The sequence below is a fragment of the Callithrix jacchus genome, chromosome 2 (genome assembly GCF_049354715.1).
Source record: "Callithrix jacchus isolate 240 chromosome 2, calJac240_pri, whole genome shotgun sequence".
Taxonomy (NCBI): Eukaryota; Metazoa; Chordata; class Mammalia; order Primates; family Cebidae; genus Callithrix; species Callithrix jacchus.
Window position 1 is genome coordinate 53387596 of NC_133503.1, and position 17563 is coordinate 53405158.

General features: G+C 48.1%; 1 protein-coding gene across 1 annotated transcript in view; it reads left to right on the plus strand.

The window, feature by feature from the left end:
- The first annotated feature begins 919 nt into the window (after window positions 1-919).
- GALNT10 (polypeptide N-acetylgalactosaminyltransferase 10) overlaps window positions 920-17563 on the plus strand; it is a 240656-nt gene continuing 224012 nt past the window's right edge. The window contains exon 1 of the mRNA XM_035289215.3: window positions 920-1213. Within this exon, the coding sequence (XP_035145106.1) occupies window positions 1055-1213 (159 nt within the window). The 5' untranslated portion in view covers window positions 920-1054. The remainder of the gene's footprint in view (window positions 1214-17563) is intronic.

The window sequence follows — 17563 nt, forward strand, 5'->3', positions numbered from 1 at the left end:
ACTTGGTAGACACTTGCCAACGGTTCGCTGAGTGTCTGAATGCGAGAAACGTCAAAAGCTTTCGGGGAAGGGCTCAGTGCGCTGAGGGTCCAGAAGCACGCGTGAGAATGCAAGGCATTCTAACTCCAAGGGGGTTTGACTTGCGTGAGGAAAGGTGCTGCAGAGAGGCTACGGTCACCTACCCACCAGTGTGCAGGATCTACAGACGGGCGGCGGGAGGGTACAGCTCCCCACAGTTGCCAGAGGGCGTTCACACCTAACGCCAGGGGCCTCCTAGAGGAAGAATACCAGAGCCCGCCCGTGGAACAGTTAGCGTGGAGCACGGCTGCGGCCCCGTTTCATGGCCGGGAACACCGAGTCCCCTGGGTCAAAATATAGGTCCTCAGGAGTTGGGGCCCGAGCCTAGGTGGGCGGGAAGCGACAGCCCCAGCGGGCTGCAGGCGCAGAACGCCTGGCGGGGCCCCAGCACTATTTGCATATCCCCAGGGAAGCAGCAAACGCTCGGCAGCAGTCCCCAGCGGAGGCTGCCAGGCTGGGCGGCAGGGTCCCCGGGCGCGCCGACACGCACCCCACCCAGCGGTGCCCAGCCCGCACCAGTTAGCGCCCAACTCGCCAACTCCGGGACTTTCGCAAAGCTCTGGAGGGCGGGGGAGCCACCGAGGAGCGGGACGCACCATCTCGGCTCGAGAGGGGGGAAGCGCTCCGGCCCCGCATCCTGCCGCGCCCGGGCGGGCCAAGACTCTCCGCCAGAGGGCCGAGGCCTGAGGTGCAGGAACTCGACAGCCGACCCGGGGACGAGCGGCATGGGGCGGGCGGCTCGGCGGGGCCCGGGGGGCGGTAGCGGCTACGGCGACGCCCCCGTGGCGGCGGCGCTGTGGCGGCGCCCGGCTCCCTGGCCGGCGAGCGGCGGAAGTGCCGCGGAGTTGGAGCGGGGCCGGCGCCACGGCCGCTTCTGCTCCCTGAGCTGCTGCCGCCGCCGGGCGGACGGGCGGACGCGCGGAGCTGGGGGCGGCGCGGCGGGGCCGGCGGGGTGCGGCGGGGCTGACCGGCCCCGATGAGGCGGAAGGAGAAGCGGCTCCTGCAGGCGGTGGCGCTGGTGCTGGCGGCCCTGGTTCTCCTGCCCAACGTGGGGCTTTGGGCGCTGTACCGCGAGCGGCAGCCCGACGGCACCCCTGGGGGATCGGGGGCGGCGGTGGCCCCGGCGGCGGGACAGGTGAGTCCCCCCGTTGCCACAGGCCGGGAACACCCCTTCCCTGAATTTACTTTTAGCCTGTGGTTTCTTCCGCCACCTTCCGCTGTCTGCCTCCTCAGAGTCAGCTTTGACTCTTCAGCTCTTCCCATTTTCCGGATGGGAAAATCGAGTCCTGTTGGGACTTGTCCAGGGTCCTACACCAGTCAGAGACTGAGTCCGAACTAGACCACAGGACGCTATTTCTCACCACACGTTACCACCTTTCTGTCCCCGTCTGTTATTCCTTGATCTCTTCCCGTGGATCTATTTTGAAGGATCCTATGTGCATCCCTGTATCCCAGGATGATTCCTGCCTTCTGCCAATAGGAATGAAGATTCTGGTTCTTCTATTTCGTGTCCAGTATTTGGTGTGCTGGCGTCCCCCCGACCCCCCCTTCCCCCACCCACAACCCCCACCTGCTGATCCCAGTGTTCCTTGCTCAGGTCAGCCCTTTTCCTGATTTCCCATCTGCCCAATGAGACACCTGGGCCTTCCTCCTCTCCCCATTTATTCAACACCCGCCCCCGCCCCCCAACAACTCTAGCCTTTTCCTTTCTCAGATCCTGTGGATTCCTTAAAGAATGTAAAGATCATGCTCCCCTTGAGGCTTCAGGCCCCTGGGGGTGGAGAAGGGGGTGAGCTCCTGGTCCTTAAGGGACCTGCTGCCTTTGACCTTCTGGGAGTCCAGAGGTGGGGCTCTGGTGGGGGGACCCGAAATGTCCCAGAAGCTATTGGGGCCCAGTGTCCTGAGGATGGAACACCAGATGCCTTCCCTATCTCTTCTAAACTTGTCTAGTCTGATTAGTTGTAGTGTTTATGGCAGCTAAAACTGGGATTGGCATGGTTTTTGCCTCTTTTGAACTTTCCGATGTGTGTTTGTGTGTATGTGTGTGTGCATGCATTTAGACTAGCAGCTCCCTGATAGCAGAAGCTCTGTCACATCACTCCCACCCTCCCAGTAGGTGCCAGTGAGTGTACTGCTTAAACTGTTTGATACAGTGGAACATTTCAGGCTTTCTTACGGGATTTCCCTAGTCCCATGAGAAGTAGATAATTTGTGTATCAGGATCAGACTTGACTGATTGTTGGCTGGCCTCTACGAAAGAGGCTGGCTTTTCTGAGATTGATGGTTTTCCTTATTCTTCCCAGTATCAGACTGCTGTCTAGGCAGTCTGGCATCTGGAGCACAGAAGGCCCTTTGCTGCAGAGCTGACCAAGTTGAGCTCAGCCTGTCACTCTGTTAATTGTTGCAAACCATCCCAGAGGCTCTCATGGATCTTTCTGGTAGAGCTTACTGTTTAGAAACTAAGGTTTCCATATGTTTCCTAAACCCCTGGTTCAAACCCTGATAGCCAGCTTAGACCTCTCTCCCTAAAATTCTGTATCTATATGGGTTTCCTTTCATGAAATTCCTTTCCCCTGTTCCTATTCAGTACCAGCATCAGAGTCAGGAGTTTGGGGGTTCTGTCCTCAGCTCTACCACTAACTTACTGTGTGTGTCCTTGATCACCTTTCATTTCCTTCTCCAAGCCTTACTTTCTTGATCTTTAAACCATAAATATTGGTTCAGCTCCAACATTCTGTGATACTATCAGTTAATCAATGAGGAATACAGTGGTCACTTCTTTTTTTCTGTCTTGAGTCAGGAGTTCTTTTTGTAGCATCTCTAGCTGTGGAGGCTCCGTACTGGACACAGCCCCAGGTCACGGGGGAGTGTCATACCCTAGGGCAAACTCTCCTTTAGAATAGCTGTAGCCCATTCTAAAATAGTGCTTGACATTCTGCCTCTGCCTGGAGAAAGCCATCATATTTCATTTGCTGTAGATGCCAAAGACGTCCTGATTTTCATTTCTATAGACCCAGATGTGTAGAGAAGGTCAAGGTTAACTGCCAGTTTGGTCTGAGCTTTCAAAGTAGTTTACTCACGTTTGCAAGAGGGTATTGATAGAGTAAGGCAGCCTTTTGGGCAGGGAGAGAGGGGAGCAACAGCTGGGTGCTGCTCAGAACCTGTAACTGAAATGGATAGACAGGCTCATCTGGGAAGATCCAGTTTTTGTTCATTTCATTTTCTCTGGAATAGCATGGAGAGGGGGAAGAAGTAGTGAAGGGGGTTTGAGGGGTTAGAGGGAATACCAACTGATTATTCTTGCTTTAAAGAAAATCTCTTTGCTTCCTGGGAGCAGCAGAATGGAGCTGTCTCCCCAATGATAAGCTCTTCTAGGTGCTACAGGATTCAGCATTCATCTGCTGCCTTTCAAGAACGCCCTGCCAAATTTCCACACAGCCCCTTTTTGTTTCATTCTCCCACAGATGCAGAGCACTGGGCTTGGCCCCCAGTCCCTTGCTTGAATGTCAGCTGGCCTTGAGGAAAGAGGCTGACTTCTCGGAGTGATGGCGTTCCATCCTTCTTCTCAGTGTACTGGAACATACACGTAACACGCCAGGCTGCTATCTGGGAAATCTGGCATCTTGAGCATACAGAGCTTTTTCGACAGGGCTGACCAGTTCTGAGCTCAGCCTGTCACTCTTAACAATTGTTGAGAGTCATTTTTGAGCATCTCGTTGATCTTTCTGGTAGAAATAACTGCAGAGGCTCGGGAGGGAAGTCTGACAGGACTTTATCCAAATGAAAAATGTGTTCCATATGGATTCGAAATAAGTTTCTTTGGAAGTAACATATCCACTACTCGAGTGGTTCTCTAACTCCTGATTTCTCCACTGGCTTAAAGAACACGAAATTTCAAATTAAGAGTGTTTATCGTCTAGAATGAATGGCAACAAAACTGTCATGCCAGCTCATCCTGGGTATACCTCTGAAGCTGGGTAGGATAGCTGATTTATAAAGGACACATAATGCTTCTAGGATTTCGGCAGTCATCTGGTCAGACAGTTGGCTTCTTGGAAAGCTGCAAAACCAAGCAAGAAAAGCCAGTCTTGAAGTCATCTTCCTTTTAATTTGTGGATCGCTCTCATTCCAAGCCCCAATCTGTTTAACATCTTGGTTTAATTCAACAGTCTATTTCATATTTCAGGGTTGGGACACGTTATTAAAAGCTCAAGTAAGGCAACTCAGTGTAGTTTCTCCTCATTTCTGAGCCATAATCTCTTATTGAAAAATGACTTCACTGGATAATAGCTTATGTGGAATAGAAATTGGTGGAATAATGGAATACCAATGACTAATTTTCAAGTATCAGGATTTCTTTCTCATTGTGTTAGAGCTGACCTTTATTCTTAGAACATCCAGAAATCAATATGTTCTTTTCTCTTTTTTCAGTCTTCCTGGTGGCAGAAGCCTTGCCCATCAGAAAGTTAAGTATCATAGAAATGTAGCCTTGGAATGATTTCCTTAATTTTCCACAGAAGGGTTAGTATTCTTTAGCTTGCTAATCACTCCTCTGTCTGCATGCCCAGGTGAAATCTGACGCCACTAGGGAAGGGTTGTTGATTTGCCAGAACAAATCTGGCTCCCCACATTCTTTCTCTCATTCTTGGCTTGCAGTCTACCAAGGAGCCCAGCTGAGGAAGGCCTGGGAACAGAGATCTGGCTTTTAGACTTTTCTCCTGCCCTAAACTTACTGTGTGACCTCAGAAGAGAGGTTTAACCTCTCTGGGCCATAGATTCATCGTCTGCTAAGTGAGGCTTAGATACAGAAGGGAAAAGGCAAATGCGTATTATAAGGATGCTTCCCCTCCCATGGCCAGGGCAGACATTGCTAATCAATCTTTTTGTGTCTAATATCAGACTTGGGCTGAGACTGTTTCTCAGCAGGACTACTCAAGTAGAGTTAATGACATACAGAAACTCATTTGCAATGTAGGGAATAAATATTTTGTTAGGGCTTTTCCAACTCTTAACATCCTGAGGGTCTGTGAATATGCTTGGAAGCACGTCTGAATAGTGGTAGTATGTTTAAACAGGCCTCTGTATCTAACTTGTAATGAGGCCACAACTTAAGCATATGTTCATATTTGAATGTCTTTTCTCAGGCTGTAGTCTAAGGATGTTCTGCCTTTGATCTGTTGGTTCCAGTGACACGGTAACAGATAATGGAATCAGGAATGAAAAGCAAAAGCCCATTTAAAAGATAACCATCTAGCTTGCTAATAGTACCTTGTCCACAGTTAGCTCTTACACAGAGATGGCATCAGGATCTCCTCACTGAATCAAAAGCACCTTGAGGCAAACCTAGCAGTTACAATTAAGCCCCATGGCAGCTAAATGCTCATGCCGTATTTGCAGAGGTTCTTGTGTTTTACATATATCTAACCCTCTGCATCCCATATGTGTGTCAGAGCTGGTAAGGGAAGGCCTTGAATAAGAGTCTTGTTTCTCCAGAGAACCTCTGTCCTCAAGCCCAGTGGAGTGGGGAAAGGAGGTAGCTCATACACACCTGAATTCCCATGGCAAGAAGTGCATGGTGGCCTCCCCTGCTGGAAATGGAACACATCCTCTTCTAGCACAAAGCACAAGATTTGGCACTTGGTAGACAAGATGTGTTTGCTGAATGATTGAAATGTATCAGAGCATGCAGGAGGCTTCAAAAGTCATCTAGTCATCCAGTCCCCTCAGTTTGGCGGTATGAAAACTGAGGCGGAGAAAAGGGGAAACAAATTTAAAAAGTTCCCTTAGGGAGGAATGCAGATCAAAATCCATTCTCTAAGTTCTTGTTCTGTTTCACCATGATAAATTTTTCCCTCCATATACCTAATATTTGATCCTTTTCTACCATTATTTCTCTCAGGAACCAAGGTTATCATTCCAAATTTTGGAGGCCAGTGCTGGGACTTATCTGCCTATGTTTTTGTAGATCCATTTTTGTACATTTTCTTCCCGACATTTTATAGTTTTAAAAGTAACTAAAACAGATTGAAATTTAAGGTGGCAAAGGGCTAGGAATAGAGGAATTAAAGGTCACATAGCACATGACACCGTTACTGCTATCCCTGATAAACAGAGAGAATCTGAGCCTAAGAGCCACCTCAGATTCTCTATCAGTTGCAAGAAACAAAACAAATTATGCCTCGTGGGCTGAAATGAGTAAGGGAATATATTGGTCCCTGTAACTGTAGTTAGCTTCAGGTATGGTGTGATCTAGAGGTTTATGGCCTTGTCAGGGCTCAGTCTCCTTTCCTCTGGCTTCTGTTGGTTCTGATTTTCTCTGTGTGTTAACTTTGTTCCATTCTGAGGCTCCATGGCAGCAAAAAATGCTGGTAGCTCTTTTAGACCTCAGATCCACACCTAGATGCTAGAGGAGAGGGTCTGTCTCCTCTGGCAGCTTCTACAGAAGAGAGAAAACCTTTTTTTTCTGTAAGCTCTAGCAAGATCTCCTTTAGGTCTTATTGGTCCACTTTGGAATTTTGTCTGAACCATTCACAGATTTCAGGAGGATAAACTCTATTGATTGACTTAACCTGCCCTGGAGCTAGGAGTGGAGTTGGGTTACCCAGATCTAAGAAGAGCAATTCCCTAGAGAAGACTCTAGGTGATTTTTTTTTTTAGAAGAGGAGACAGATATCTAGAGAAGAAACCCACAAATATTCACTCCAGAGTCCTGCTGACACACTGTTCGAGGTAGTAATCACTTCTTGGGGATGAGATTTGGTCCTGGAGAGAAAAGCCCTTTGCCACCCTGGACCCATTTTTGGGCACCGAACCTGCAGTCTGATGGTCTGTGTTCTTACGCCAGGCCTGCCACCCTTTGGCTGAGATGATTAGCTGTGTGGGCCTCAGTTTGTTGCTGAGGAAGGGCTTGGGTGCAAATGCTTGCCAACACACAGTGGAGGGTGGAGATAAAGAGCAGTTGAAAGCTGTCTTTATTGAATCTTACTTACCAGTTCTGCCGCGGCCTTCCATTCCCCTCACAGACGTCCCGAGAACTGTCTCCCCTGCCCCCATACACACTAAAAGTCAATTCATTGAAAATTTCTCTCAAGCTGAAAAAGAACTTCTGTCTCTGCAGCTTCCACGTTTTTTCTGCCTATTCCTCTTAGCTGGAGGAGGTGGAGTGTTCATACTTTGGAAGCTAGAGGAAGCTAAACAATTCTGCTTGCTGTGGTGGGTGGGTGTGTATTTATGCGTGTGTAGCTTTCTCTCCATGTGTCTCTTCTCTCTCTCTTATCTTTGGATGGTTCCTGTTTGCTGCCCTCTGCTGAGTGTAGATAGGAGAGAAAAGAAAAAAGCAGGTCTATTTTTTCCTTCCCTTTGGTTTTAAGAGAATGCTGAGCTTCAGATACTAAATTTTCTTTAGTTTTCTCAGGTGATGAAAGCCACAGCATAAAATAATACTGATCTGAAGAATGATGATGATATGGTTGATAATGAGGTTGATAATGTTAATAGTAGTAATAGCAGTTACCATACCAATAGAGTTACTCACTCTGCTAGGTCCTTTACCTGTACGTCTGTTAAATATAATTGTAACCAGGTAGGAAAGAAGGAGGGAACCAAAGCTCATAGAGTGGCAGGTGCTTGCCAAAGGATGCACAGCCTGTAGCGATGAAGCTGGTATTTGCGCTCTGACCTAGTGCCGAGTCCTTAACCACCATACTTCCTCCATATCTGAGCAAGACAAAGGACCTGTCTTCCACCCCTGCCCCTTAAGCCCTTCCTGCAAGCCCAGACATCTGAGCAGATGAGAGAGACCATTGCCCTAAGACTGAACCTCTTCAGTAGCCAAAGTGGAGCACATAGGGTCATGTGGTGGTGGTGTGCCCTTGAAGAGAAACCTCTACCTCAGCCTCCTCATGTCCCCATTCCTCCTGGTTTGAGGCATGTGGGGCTGTGTATAGTGCTCTAGCTTTGGCGCTACACTGCATGATTCAAAATCTTAGGCTTGGGCATGCTTGACTCTGTGCCTGGAATTCTTGGTCTGTAAAATGGAAGTAATGTTACCTATGGCAGTGAGTTCTCTTGGGGGTTCAGTGAGTCACTGGGCAAAACCCCAGGCAATATGTTTGGTACAGAACAAGTGCTCGGTAAACATGGTGATGCTGCTATCTTTGTGAAGTGCCTGGCTTATGGCAGGGACTTAATTCTCCGTGGCTTCCCTTTGGTGGGATAGGGAGGGCTGCATACATTGTTGTTGTCTGGAAGGTGAGCAATTCGAGGATAAGTGGTTGGCCTGATAGCACAGGGTTCAGAAGAAGTGGAGGAAGCCAGGTGAGTGCAGCCTCTGATTATTGGGGGTAGGGAGGAAATTGTGCATGCAGAGGCTGCTCTTGGTACCCTCTCCCTGAAACTTTGGTATGCAAAGCAATTGTTGGGGTACTGTCTTGACTCCCAGCCTGGGAGACATCCCAGACCCTCTGTATCCTTCTAGATTCAGCTTATAGCCTGCCACCTCTAGGAAGTGCTCTTTGGTCACTCCAGCCCCCAAGGGTTGCTCAAGGGTCTTAGCTCTTCTGAGCCTTGATTTTCTCATCTCCCTACTTAGATAAGAAACTCTTCAAGGAAGACTTCTAACATCCTTCTTCCCTGCAGCCTTGTACCTAGACCTGACTAACCCCTGCTGGGGCAGCCTGGGTTAACATTCTTTCCTTCCAGGGCCCAGAGCCCTTTATATAAATCTGTCCTGCAATGCTGTAATTTTTTTTAATCTGTCCAGACTGTCTGCTTCCTAAAGGCAGGAACTAACCTCTCCCTTGATCCCTCTTGTTTGCCTAAAATATTTGCTGAATGGCTGAGGGGGGTGAGTGAGTAAGTGAGTGAGTGAAAAATATGGTTGGTCCTCAGTAACCGTTGGCTGAGTGCTGGAAGCTTAGCCTTAGGTTCTTCTTGAGCTTTAGGGTGGTTCAGAATCCCTCGGGGGGCATGTTAAAGATGGTGACACCAGGTTCCATACCCAAGGAGCATGATGGGGCTGTGTTGGGCTTAGCCAAGGATCATATTTAACAAATTCTACTGAGGGTCCAACAGGGAACTCCTCTCCACCCATCTGACAGGAGACAGACCTCTCTTTCCCCAGGGGCCCACTCCATTCTCCCCAGGAGTGCTTCGGAACCAGCCTTTGAACTTCTATTCCTGGGGATTTTATTTATCTGCAGCTTCCCAAGTTGTCAATCAGTACCCATAGGGGAGCTCTGTGGTGCTTTTAGCAGTGGCACTGTATCTGATGCAAGCAGATCAGGCTCCAATGTAGGACAGGGATGGGAAGTGCACTTTGAAATCCCTCTCCTGTGGGGTGAGAGGATTGGCTGGGGCCCTAGAACTTTGTTTTCTTTTGATGCCCATAGTCTGCTGCTCTTGCAGGATGAGTGCTCTGCCTTCCTGCCATGGGCAAAGATAAGGTGCTTGTAAGTGGGTGATGGGCTGAACTAGGGGTCTCCTGGGAAGGGTTAGTATTGTGGAGACCCTGTGTACTGGAGAGAGCCGAGGAGAGAGTGTGGAGTTGGGAACCAATGTGACCTGATCCCCAGGCCCAGCTCTGCTACTTCCCAGCTCTGTGCCTGACCTCTGGGGCTTCTGGCTCCTTCTCCCAAAATGAATCCCAAAATCATCACTGCTTCTTAGTGTTGTGGTGATGATTATATTAAATTAAATTAAAGTTGTGAGGATTGAGGTGCAGAGAGGTCAGGTAACATATCCAGGGCCACACAGCTAGGAAGTGATGGAAACAGGGTTCCAACTTAGCTGGGGTGCTTCCTTCCACTGCCTGTGCCAGCCACTGACTGGATGGTCTTAGGTGAGTCTGTGGACCCCGCCCCCTCTCACAGGGACTTGAGGAGGCCTCAGAGGTTATCGCTGAAGGCCCCATGAGCCTGGGTCTTGGATTTGTTGTTGTTGGCTCTAGAAAGCTCTTCTTTTAGCTGAATACCCAGGCAGCTGTGCCAGGGCAGGGATTATAGCAGGTCCCACGTGCCGCCTGGATGCCGCACTCGGGCAGCCTCCCAAGGGCCCAGTTCCAGGGTTGTACGTGTTTGTGTGGGTCTCCCCTGTGAGTTACAAATGTCAGCCTCCTCTGAGAGGCGGTCTGCTGAGCAGAGGGGCCTGGCAGGGGCTTCTGGAGGGAAGGGGGTTTCTTTGAGGGAACAGGTTGGAAACATCTGGCAGGGGTGTGTGTGTGAAAATTACTTCCTGCTGCTAAAGCACATTGTATGTGCTCAACTGAAAACTGTTATTTTTTGCATGTTTCCTCCTGAGTATTGATCAGAGTCAGCTGCTGACAGTTAAAATGTGTGTGTGTGTGTGTGTGTGTGTGTGTGTGTGTGTGTGCCTATTTGTGAAATAACCAGTTTCTAAATTTGGTACCTAGCTTCAGTGAAAAGTTAGTAATTCTGTTCTTAGAAGAGCCAGGGTCTGTGGTTTGGATTTGTGGCTATTTATTAATAATAAATCTTAACGGCTGTTTCATTCAGAGAGTGTCTTTTATTAATTTCTTTGACCTTTATGTATTTTTATGTCACCTTACCTGTATACTTTAATGGAGGTTGCAGATTGGTGGCCTGTGGGCCTGATGCAGCCCAGAGATATGTTTTGTGTGCCTTGAACAGTGCTGGCCCATAGATAACAGGGTTTCTTTGTTTTTAAATGTTCATATGTTACCAGTACCTAAACATTAGAATATTTCATATTTTAAAACAATTCTATACTAATTTTTTTTTTTGAAAAATCAGAAAGTCCAGCAGCTCGGTTCAGGTTCAAGTATAGTAAGGATTTGCTGGATGTGAGGAGCAGCTGTCCCCTCTAGACAGACCCCAGCTCTCCAGTTGGCCACTGCCCCTGCTACACTTAGTGGTCTAAAACCTGAGCACTTCACCCTTTCACGCAACTGGCTGGGCTGCAGGAGACATTCAACTTGGGAGCCCTCCCTTATGATCTACAACTTTTCTCACAGCCTTTTCCCAGTTTGTTCTCTATCATTGTGGAGGCAGGGTCCGGCGGGGCTTATGGACTCCACTTCGCAGATGCAAAAACAGAAGTTCAAAGAGCATAAGTGACATGACTAGTCACAAAGCCAGTAAGTGTAGGTTAATCCTTCTGTCTCTAAGACTTAGGTACTTTTCAGAGAAAAAATAATAATTACCCGGAAGTATAAGTATATAAACCTTAGACTCTGACAGACTCACCTATATTTACATTTAGATAATTCCTGCACTACTCACCTCAAGAAACCATTTGCCTTGCTTCTCTCTGTCTTTAGGTATCTGAATTTCAGGTCTACCCTGTCTAATAAAGTTGTTTTTTTTTTTTTCCAGTCATGTCAGGGGCTGCTCTAGATTTGTTAAAAATGTAGGTACAGACTGGGCGTGATGGCTCATGCCTGTAATCCCAGCACTGTGAGAAGCCGAGCGGGTGGATCACCTGAGGTCAGGAGTTCGAGACCAGCCTGGCCAACATGGTGAAACCTCATCTCTACTAACAATACACAAATTAGCCGGGCATAGTGGTGCAGGCCTGTCATCCCAGCTACTCGAGAGGCTGAGGCAGGAGGATCACCAGAACCTGGGAACCTGGGAGCCTGGGAGGTGGAGGTTGCAATGAGCTGAGATCGCGCCACTACACTCCAGTCTGGGTGATAGAGCAAGACTCCATCAAAAAAAAAAAAGAAAAAAAAGAAATGAAGTAGGAACAGAGTTCACCTTGTTTTCTGCCTATGCTTCCTGGCCTGTCAGGAAACCCCAGAATACACCTTCCTAATATTGGGGGAGTGTTAGGATCATTAAATAGAGTGAAGACAGCTTTCCCAGCAGAAATGGTACATGCTACACTTCCTGGTCTGAGGGGACCTCACAGGCACCCAGGAGGTTTCTGGAAAAGAGAGAGCCTGGATGAGAACAGTTTCGGCCCCCCAGAGGCAGCTGAACACAGCCACTCATGTCTTTGAGAATAGGGTTCATTGCCAGGGCAGGAGTAGGGGCCCCTCTGCCTGCCATTTCAAGAATCTTCCCTTGGAGACTCCAGGTGGCTGCTGGTGTGGCAGTGGGGCATGGGGTGTAGGGCACAGCTCAGTGTGGCCACCAGGAGTTAGCTTTGTCCTTGAGCACTGACTCCACACAGAAACAACGATCGTTAGTTTACTGAGCTCTTACTGCATGCTGTGGGCTGTGCCCATCTCAGTTCATCAGTGCTGTAGTCCCAGGGGGTGAGTGCTCTTACTATTGTCATTTTACAGATGGGAAAACTGAGGCTCAGGAAACTTAAGTCACTTCCCAGGCCTGTTCAAGAAACAAATGGTGGCACTCAAACTCAGATTTCTGACTCTCCAACTTGTGCTCTCAGCTACCATGTTTTATCGACTCCTCTGGGCAAATCTTTTGACATCTTTTGGCCTCCATTTCCTCACCTGTAAGTAGGAATAATGCCTTCTTGGCATGGGAGCAGAGTCAGTTTTCCCAGCCATAACTCTTCCTGCCATCCCTCCCTTGGGGCAGTTGTCAGATACTGGTGTGGTGTGAGCTGTCTTTCCCACTAGGGTGCGGCCCCTCTGCTTGTGGGAGTGGTATCTCCCAGCAGAGTCAGCCTGGGGTGTGCCTTTCTCCCTTTTGCAGCCTGGACCCCACTTGCCTGCTACTCTGCACTCTCCCCTGGCAGCAACAGAGGCAGTTGAGGGCTCCCGCCTCCAAAGCCCTGCCAGGGAACAATGGGGCACATTAAGAAGGCTGCCAAGTGCCAAGCCAGAGGTATTAAAGGGACATTCGATTAGTTTTAACTCTAATTGTCAGGCTTTTGCTTTCTTTTGTTCTCTGTAGCAGTTAGGTGGGAGAAAGCCCGGGTGTGGGTTTTCTCCCTCTGTAGCTTATATGGGCTCTCTCTGACTTTGGGTGTGAGTATGACTCTTTCACCCATCTCCTATTCTCATTCTCAACGCTCTCCTCTCTCTGTGTGTGTTTCTCTGTCTCTTCTTCCACCTCCCCCTACAACACCCATAGTCTCTATGCTGTGTGTCCCTCTCTTAGCAAATATGATGAGAAATTACATTAAAGAATCCATAAGTCTACCATGATGGAATCCGCAATTTCAAGGAATTGTATCTTATTACATTCAGTCTCCCTCAACCTTATCCCTGCCAAATGGTTACTGTCTTTGGCTTGGACACCCCCGGTGATAGGGAACTCACTCTCTTCAGCTCAGCAGAGTCCTAGGTAGTCTGTTGTGGCTCTGGGGTGACCTAAGAATTTCTTGAGTGCCCTCTACCCATCCTTTCAGGCACCTCTCAAATCTTTCCCTTCCCAGAAAGCCTTCCCGGATCTTTCCAGTTAAAATTAATCTGTCTCTTGGAAATGTCTACAGGATTTAATTTGTACAACTGTGGTGGCATGACTGTTATAGTGCCTTGTACTGCCATTTCCCTAGGCGGAGGAATGTAATGTTGAAGGAGCCTTCCTAGCAGGACACCCCCTTGCATGAGGCTCCAGTGGGGAAGAAAAGATCTCAGAGCTCTCTCTTGTGAGCCTAGGCTTCTATTTTTTTCGAAAAGTTCCATTCCCAAACTTGGCCACTGTGTTTTATGTGATCTTTTAGTCCAGAAAATATTCTAGGTTTTTATACGCCATATAGTCTCTGCCACAACTACGCAATCTGTCTTTGTAACATGAGAGTGGCCACAGACTCTACATAAACCAATGGGAGTGCTGTGTCCCAATAAAACTTTATTTGCAAAAGCAGGCCACAAGCTGGATTGCCAGGCCATAGTTTGCTGACCCTGTTCTAGTCTTTTCATGGTGAAAGAGCCCTGGGTTTTCGGTCAGGAGCCACCTTGAGTTGCTTTGTGACCCTAGTTGGGTCCGTGACTCAGCAGTGCCTCCATTCTCTCCTGTGTAAGCTGTGTTAATTGGGAGGATGAGTTCTAAGGATCCCTCCAGCTTTTGACACTCAGTGAGGCCTGAATTCTCTGCTGGATGACTTCATCTCTGAAACGGTTTCCAAATCCACCTATTTTCTTCTAGCTTCCCACCAGCCCATCACATCTCACCTGGATTCCTGCCATAGCCTCCTTGGCTCTTCTCCCAGCTCCACCCTGAAATCATAGTCCATTCTTTATGCACAGCCCAAGTGCATATCTGCAAGGGTAAATCTGAGGTTTCTGCCTCTTGCCTAAAACTCTTCAGTGGTTTCCAGTGCTACACTGAAACACAGCATGAACCCCTGTCTCATCTGGCCCCGCTTACCCTCCAGGCTTACTGTGTCCCCTCCTGTCAGTCGTTACACTGCAGCCGCATTACCCTTCTTACACATCCAGCGTGGTCCTTCTTCAGGACCTTTGCATGTGGTCCTGCCTGGAATACTCTTCCCAAAGATTATTGCGTGACTAGTTCCTCCTCATCTTTTAGGTCTTGGCTCCAAAGTCACCTCCTCAGAGAGGCCTTCAGTCAATATATCATCTGAAGTACCTCTTTCCTTTGTACTCTGTGACTTGTTCAACTGTCAGATGTCCACACAGCAACTTAGTGCTGTCTGGAGTCACCTTGCTTATTTATTTACTTGTTTATTTCTCTGTTCTAGTAGATACTAACCACCATGAGGGTAGGGACGTTGTGTGTTTTATTTACTGCTGTACCTTATAGTGCTGGCACGTGGCAGGTTCTCAATGAATATTTGTCGAATGAGTGAATGAATGAATGCATGCATGCCTGTGTTCCCAGATATCCTACAGCTAGGACTCTGTTCCACGTTTCTTCTCATCACTCCTCTGTGTTTTGTTTGGACGCTGGTCTGTTCTTGGTGTTGTGGGAAATTGCACACTTTCACCCTAAGGGGCTGTGTTCTCATAGTGTGGGAAGAAACAGACTTCTTTCTCCCCTGTTGAGATCAGAAGGCCTCAAAGTGTTATCTCCCTAGGACAACAGTCAAAGGACACTTCCTCTGAGACCTTTTCATCAGAAGCAGTCCCTGTCCTCAGTCCACATGGCTTCATTGGTAGTATCTCTGGAAGAGGACCCGTTTAGTTCTCTCCCTCCAGACAGTCTTTAGAATATGAATTAAGGCTTGTCTGGGATTATATTTTCCCCCTGGTTGTTAGGAGGAAAATATAAGGGTGGACTTCTGCTTGCTTCTTTTGTGAGGAGCGTCCCTGCAGGCTATAGGGAGTGTCTTAAGGAAGAGGGCTGCTGGCCCATGCCCCAGGCTTTCCCAAGGACTGCAGCTCCCAGTAAGTGGGTTAATTGGCTCATGGGTTGAATTGTGTCTCTCAAAAAGGTATGGCAAAGTCCTAACTCACAATACCTCAGAATATGACCTCATTTGGAAACACGGTTGTTGCAAATTGAACTTACCAAGATGATGTCATGCCAGAGTAGGGTGGGCCTTAATCCTGTGTGACTGACTGATATCCTTATAAGAAGAGAAGAGACACAGAGACAAAGAGAGGGAAGATGGCTATGAGAAGCTGGAGGCAGAGACTACAGTGATGCTGCCTTAAGCCAAGGTACATCTGGGGCTACCAGAAGCTGGAAGGGGAGGAAGGAAGCATCTTCCCTGGAGGATGTGGAGGCAGGATAGCCCTTGCCAATACCTTGATTCTGAATTTCAAGCCTCCAGAACTGTGACATAATACATTTCTGTTGTTTGAAGTCACCCACTTTATGTTACTTTGTTATGGAGGCCCTAGGGAACTAATACATGGACCATTTTCCATTTTCACATCAGATTGTATTGTGTGTGCATGAGTGTGTCTGTATATTATATTTTCTGGGAGATAGATAAAACACCTTTGCAAAGGCAGGGATAATTGTCTTACTCTCTTCCAGCTACTTACATTTCTTTTTAATTCATGGAAAAGATCCCCTCTTTCTATGGAAGATTAGCATATTACACTGCACATATATGTTTTTAACTAAAGCCACTCTGCTTATTAAGAGATCAACCTCTTAAAAAAAAATCTGAGCCATTAGCCTTGAATCCTAGTGAATAAACACATGATACATACTGCCTTTCACTTAGCTGTATTATCTTTTTGTTCTGAGCTCAGCAATTTAATGTATTTTTGTTCTGGGTCCTCACTAAATTGATTTGGGGGATTACTGTGTGATAGGTACAAAAAGCAGCTGCTGCCTTGAGAGAGCTCCTAGTCTAAAAAGGGTGATGACAAGTTCACAGGGATGCAGTGTGTCGGGCAGAGCATGATGAGTGTTGCAAGAGATCAGCCAGTGCTGTGGGAAGCCAGGAGGAAGAGAGCACCCTGGTTGAGGTCAGGAAGAACTTCTGAAAGGTGGTGATCTTAAAGGTGGTCCTGAAGAAGGTTAAAACTTAGGAGAGTGTACATGGTAGGGTTGTGGCCTCTCAGACAGCAGGAAGTGGGGAGCCTGTTTCCAGAACAATGAGTAAGGCAGAGTCACTGAAACTTTATGTGTCTGTTAGAGAGTAGCTGGAAAAGTGGGTAAGGGCTGGGTCACAGGGTCCCGATGGGTAGGCCGGGGAGGCAAGGATGCCATGGGTAGTTTTTGAGCAGAGGACGACTTGATCAGGGGTAGGCCTCAGAAAAGTAATTATGGCAACGCAGGAGCCACAGGAGGCAGGGAGACCAGTTTGGAGGCTATTGGGGTGGAGAGAGAATGAATCCATTCATTCGTCCACTGTGCCTTTCTGTGATCCAGGTGCTATGCTAAGTTCTGAGGCCACCAACATGTGTAATGTGCAGTCTTTGAGCTTAAGGAATGTGTTACTATTGTTACAGACTGTCTTTGCCAGGAACGATGCTAAGCACTTTGCATACATTATCATCTTTGATCCTCACAGCAACCCAATAACATACTCACTATAATTATCCCCATTTTATAGATGAAGGCACTAGGGGAGATGACATGTTTCACCCAAGGTCACATAGCTGGTCACTGGTGGTGCTGTGACTGGCCTGCAGAGTCCTAGGCCTTAGCCACTTCTCTGCACTCCACACACTAAACAGGTCAAGTCAGAGTACCATTAGATCTTTCTTGGTAGCTATAGGTACAGGGTTCTATGTGAGCACATAGGAGAGCCAGTGAACCTAGAGGGGCAGGGTGGCTGAGCAGAAAAGGCTCCCTGAAGGAGGGAATCCTGACCTAAGTCTTTTAAGGGGAGTTGGATGGTTTAGCCAGACAGGGATGACTGGGCATAGGGTAGGTAGTGAAAGGATTCCAGATAGAGGGGAAAGCACAGTCAAAAGTCCAGAGTGGGGTAAATAGCACAGAGTGTGCAGCATCTCCTAAGTTCAATATTGCTGGCCCCTAAAAGTAAAGCCAGGAGTGGAGCTGGGAGAGGCTGAAACACAGGTAGGGCCAGGTCACGAGCTAGACTCTATCCTCCAGTTCTCAGGAGCATGAAGGGTGTTGGGCAGAGAACTTGGGCAACCAGATTTGCTTTTGGATGGGTCCTGGAGTTCAGTTATTGAAAGAGACCAGGAGGCCATGTTGTC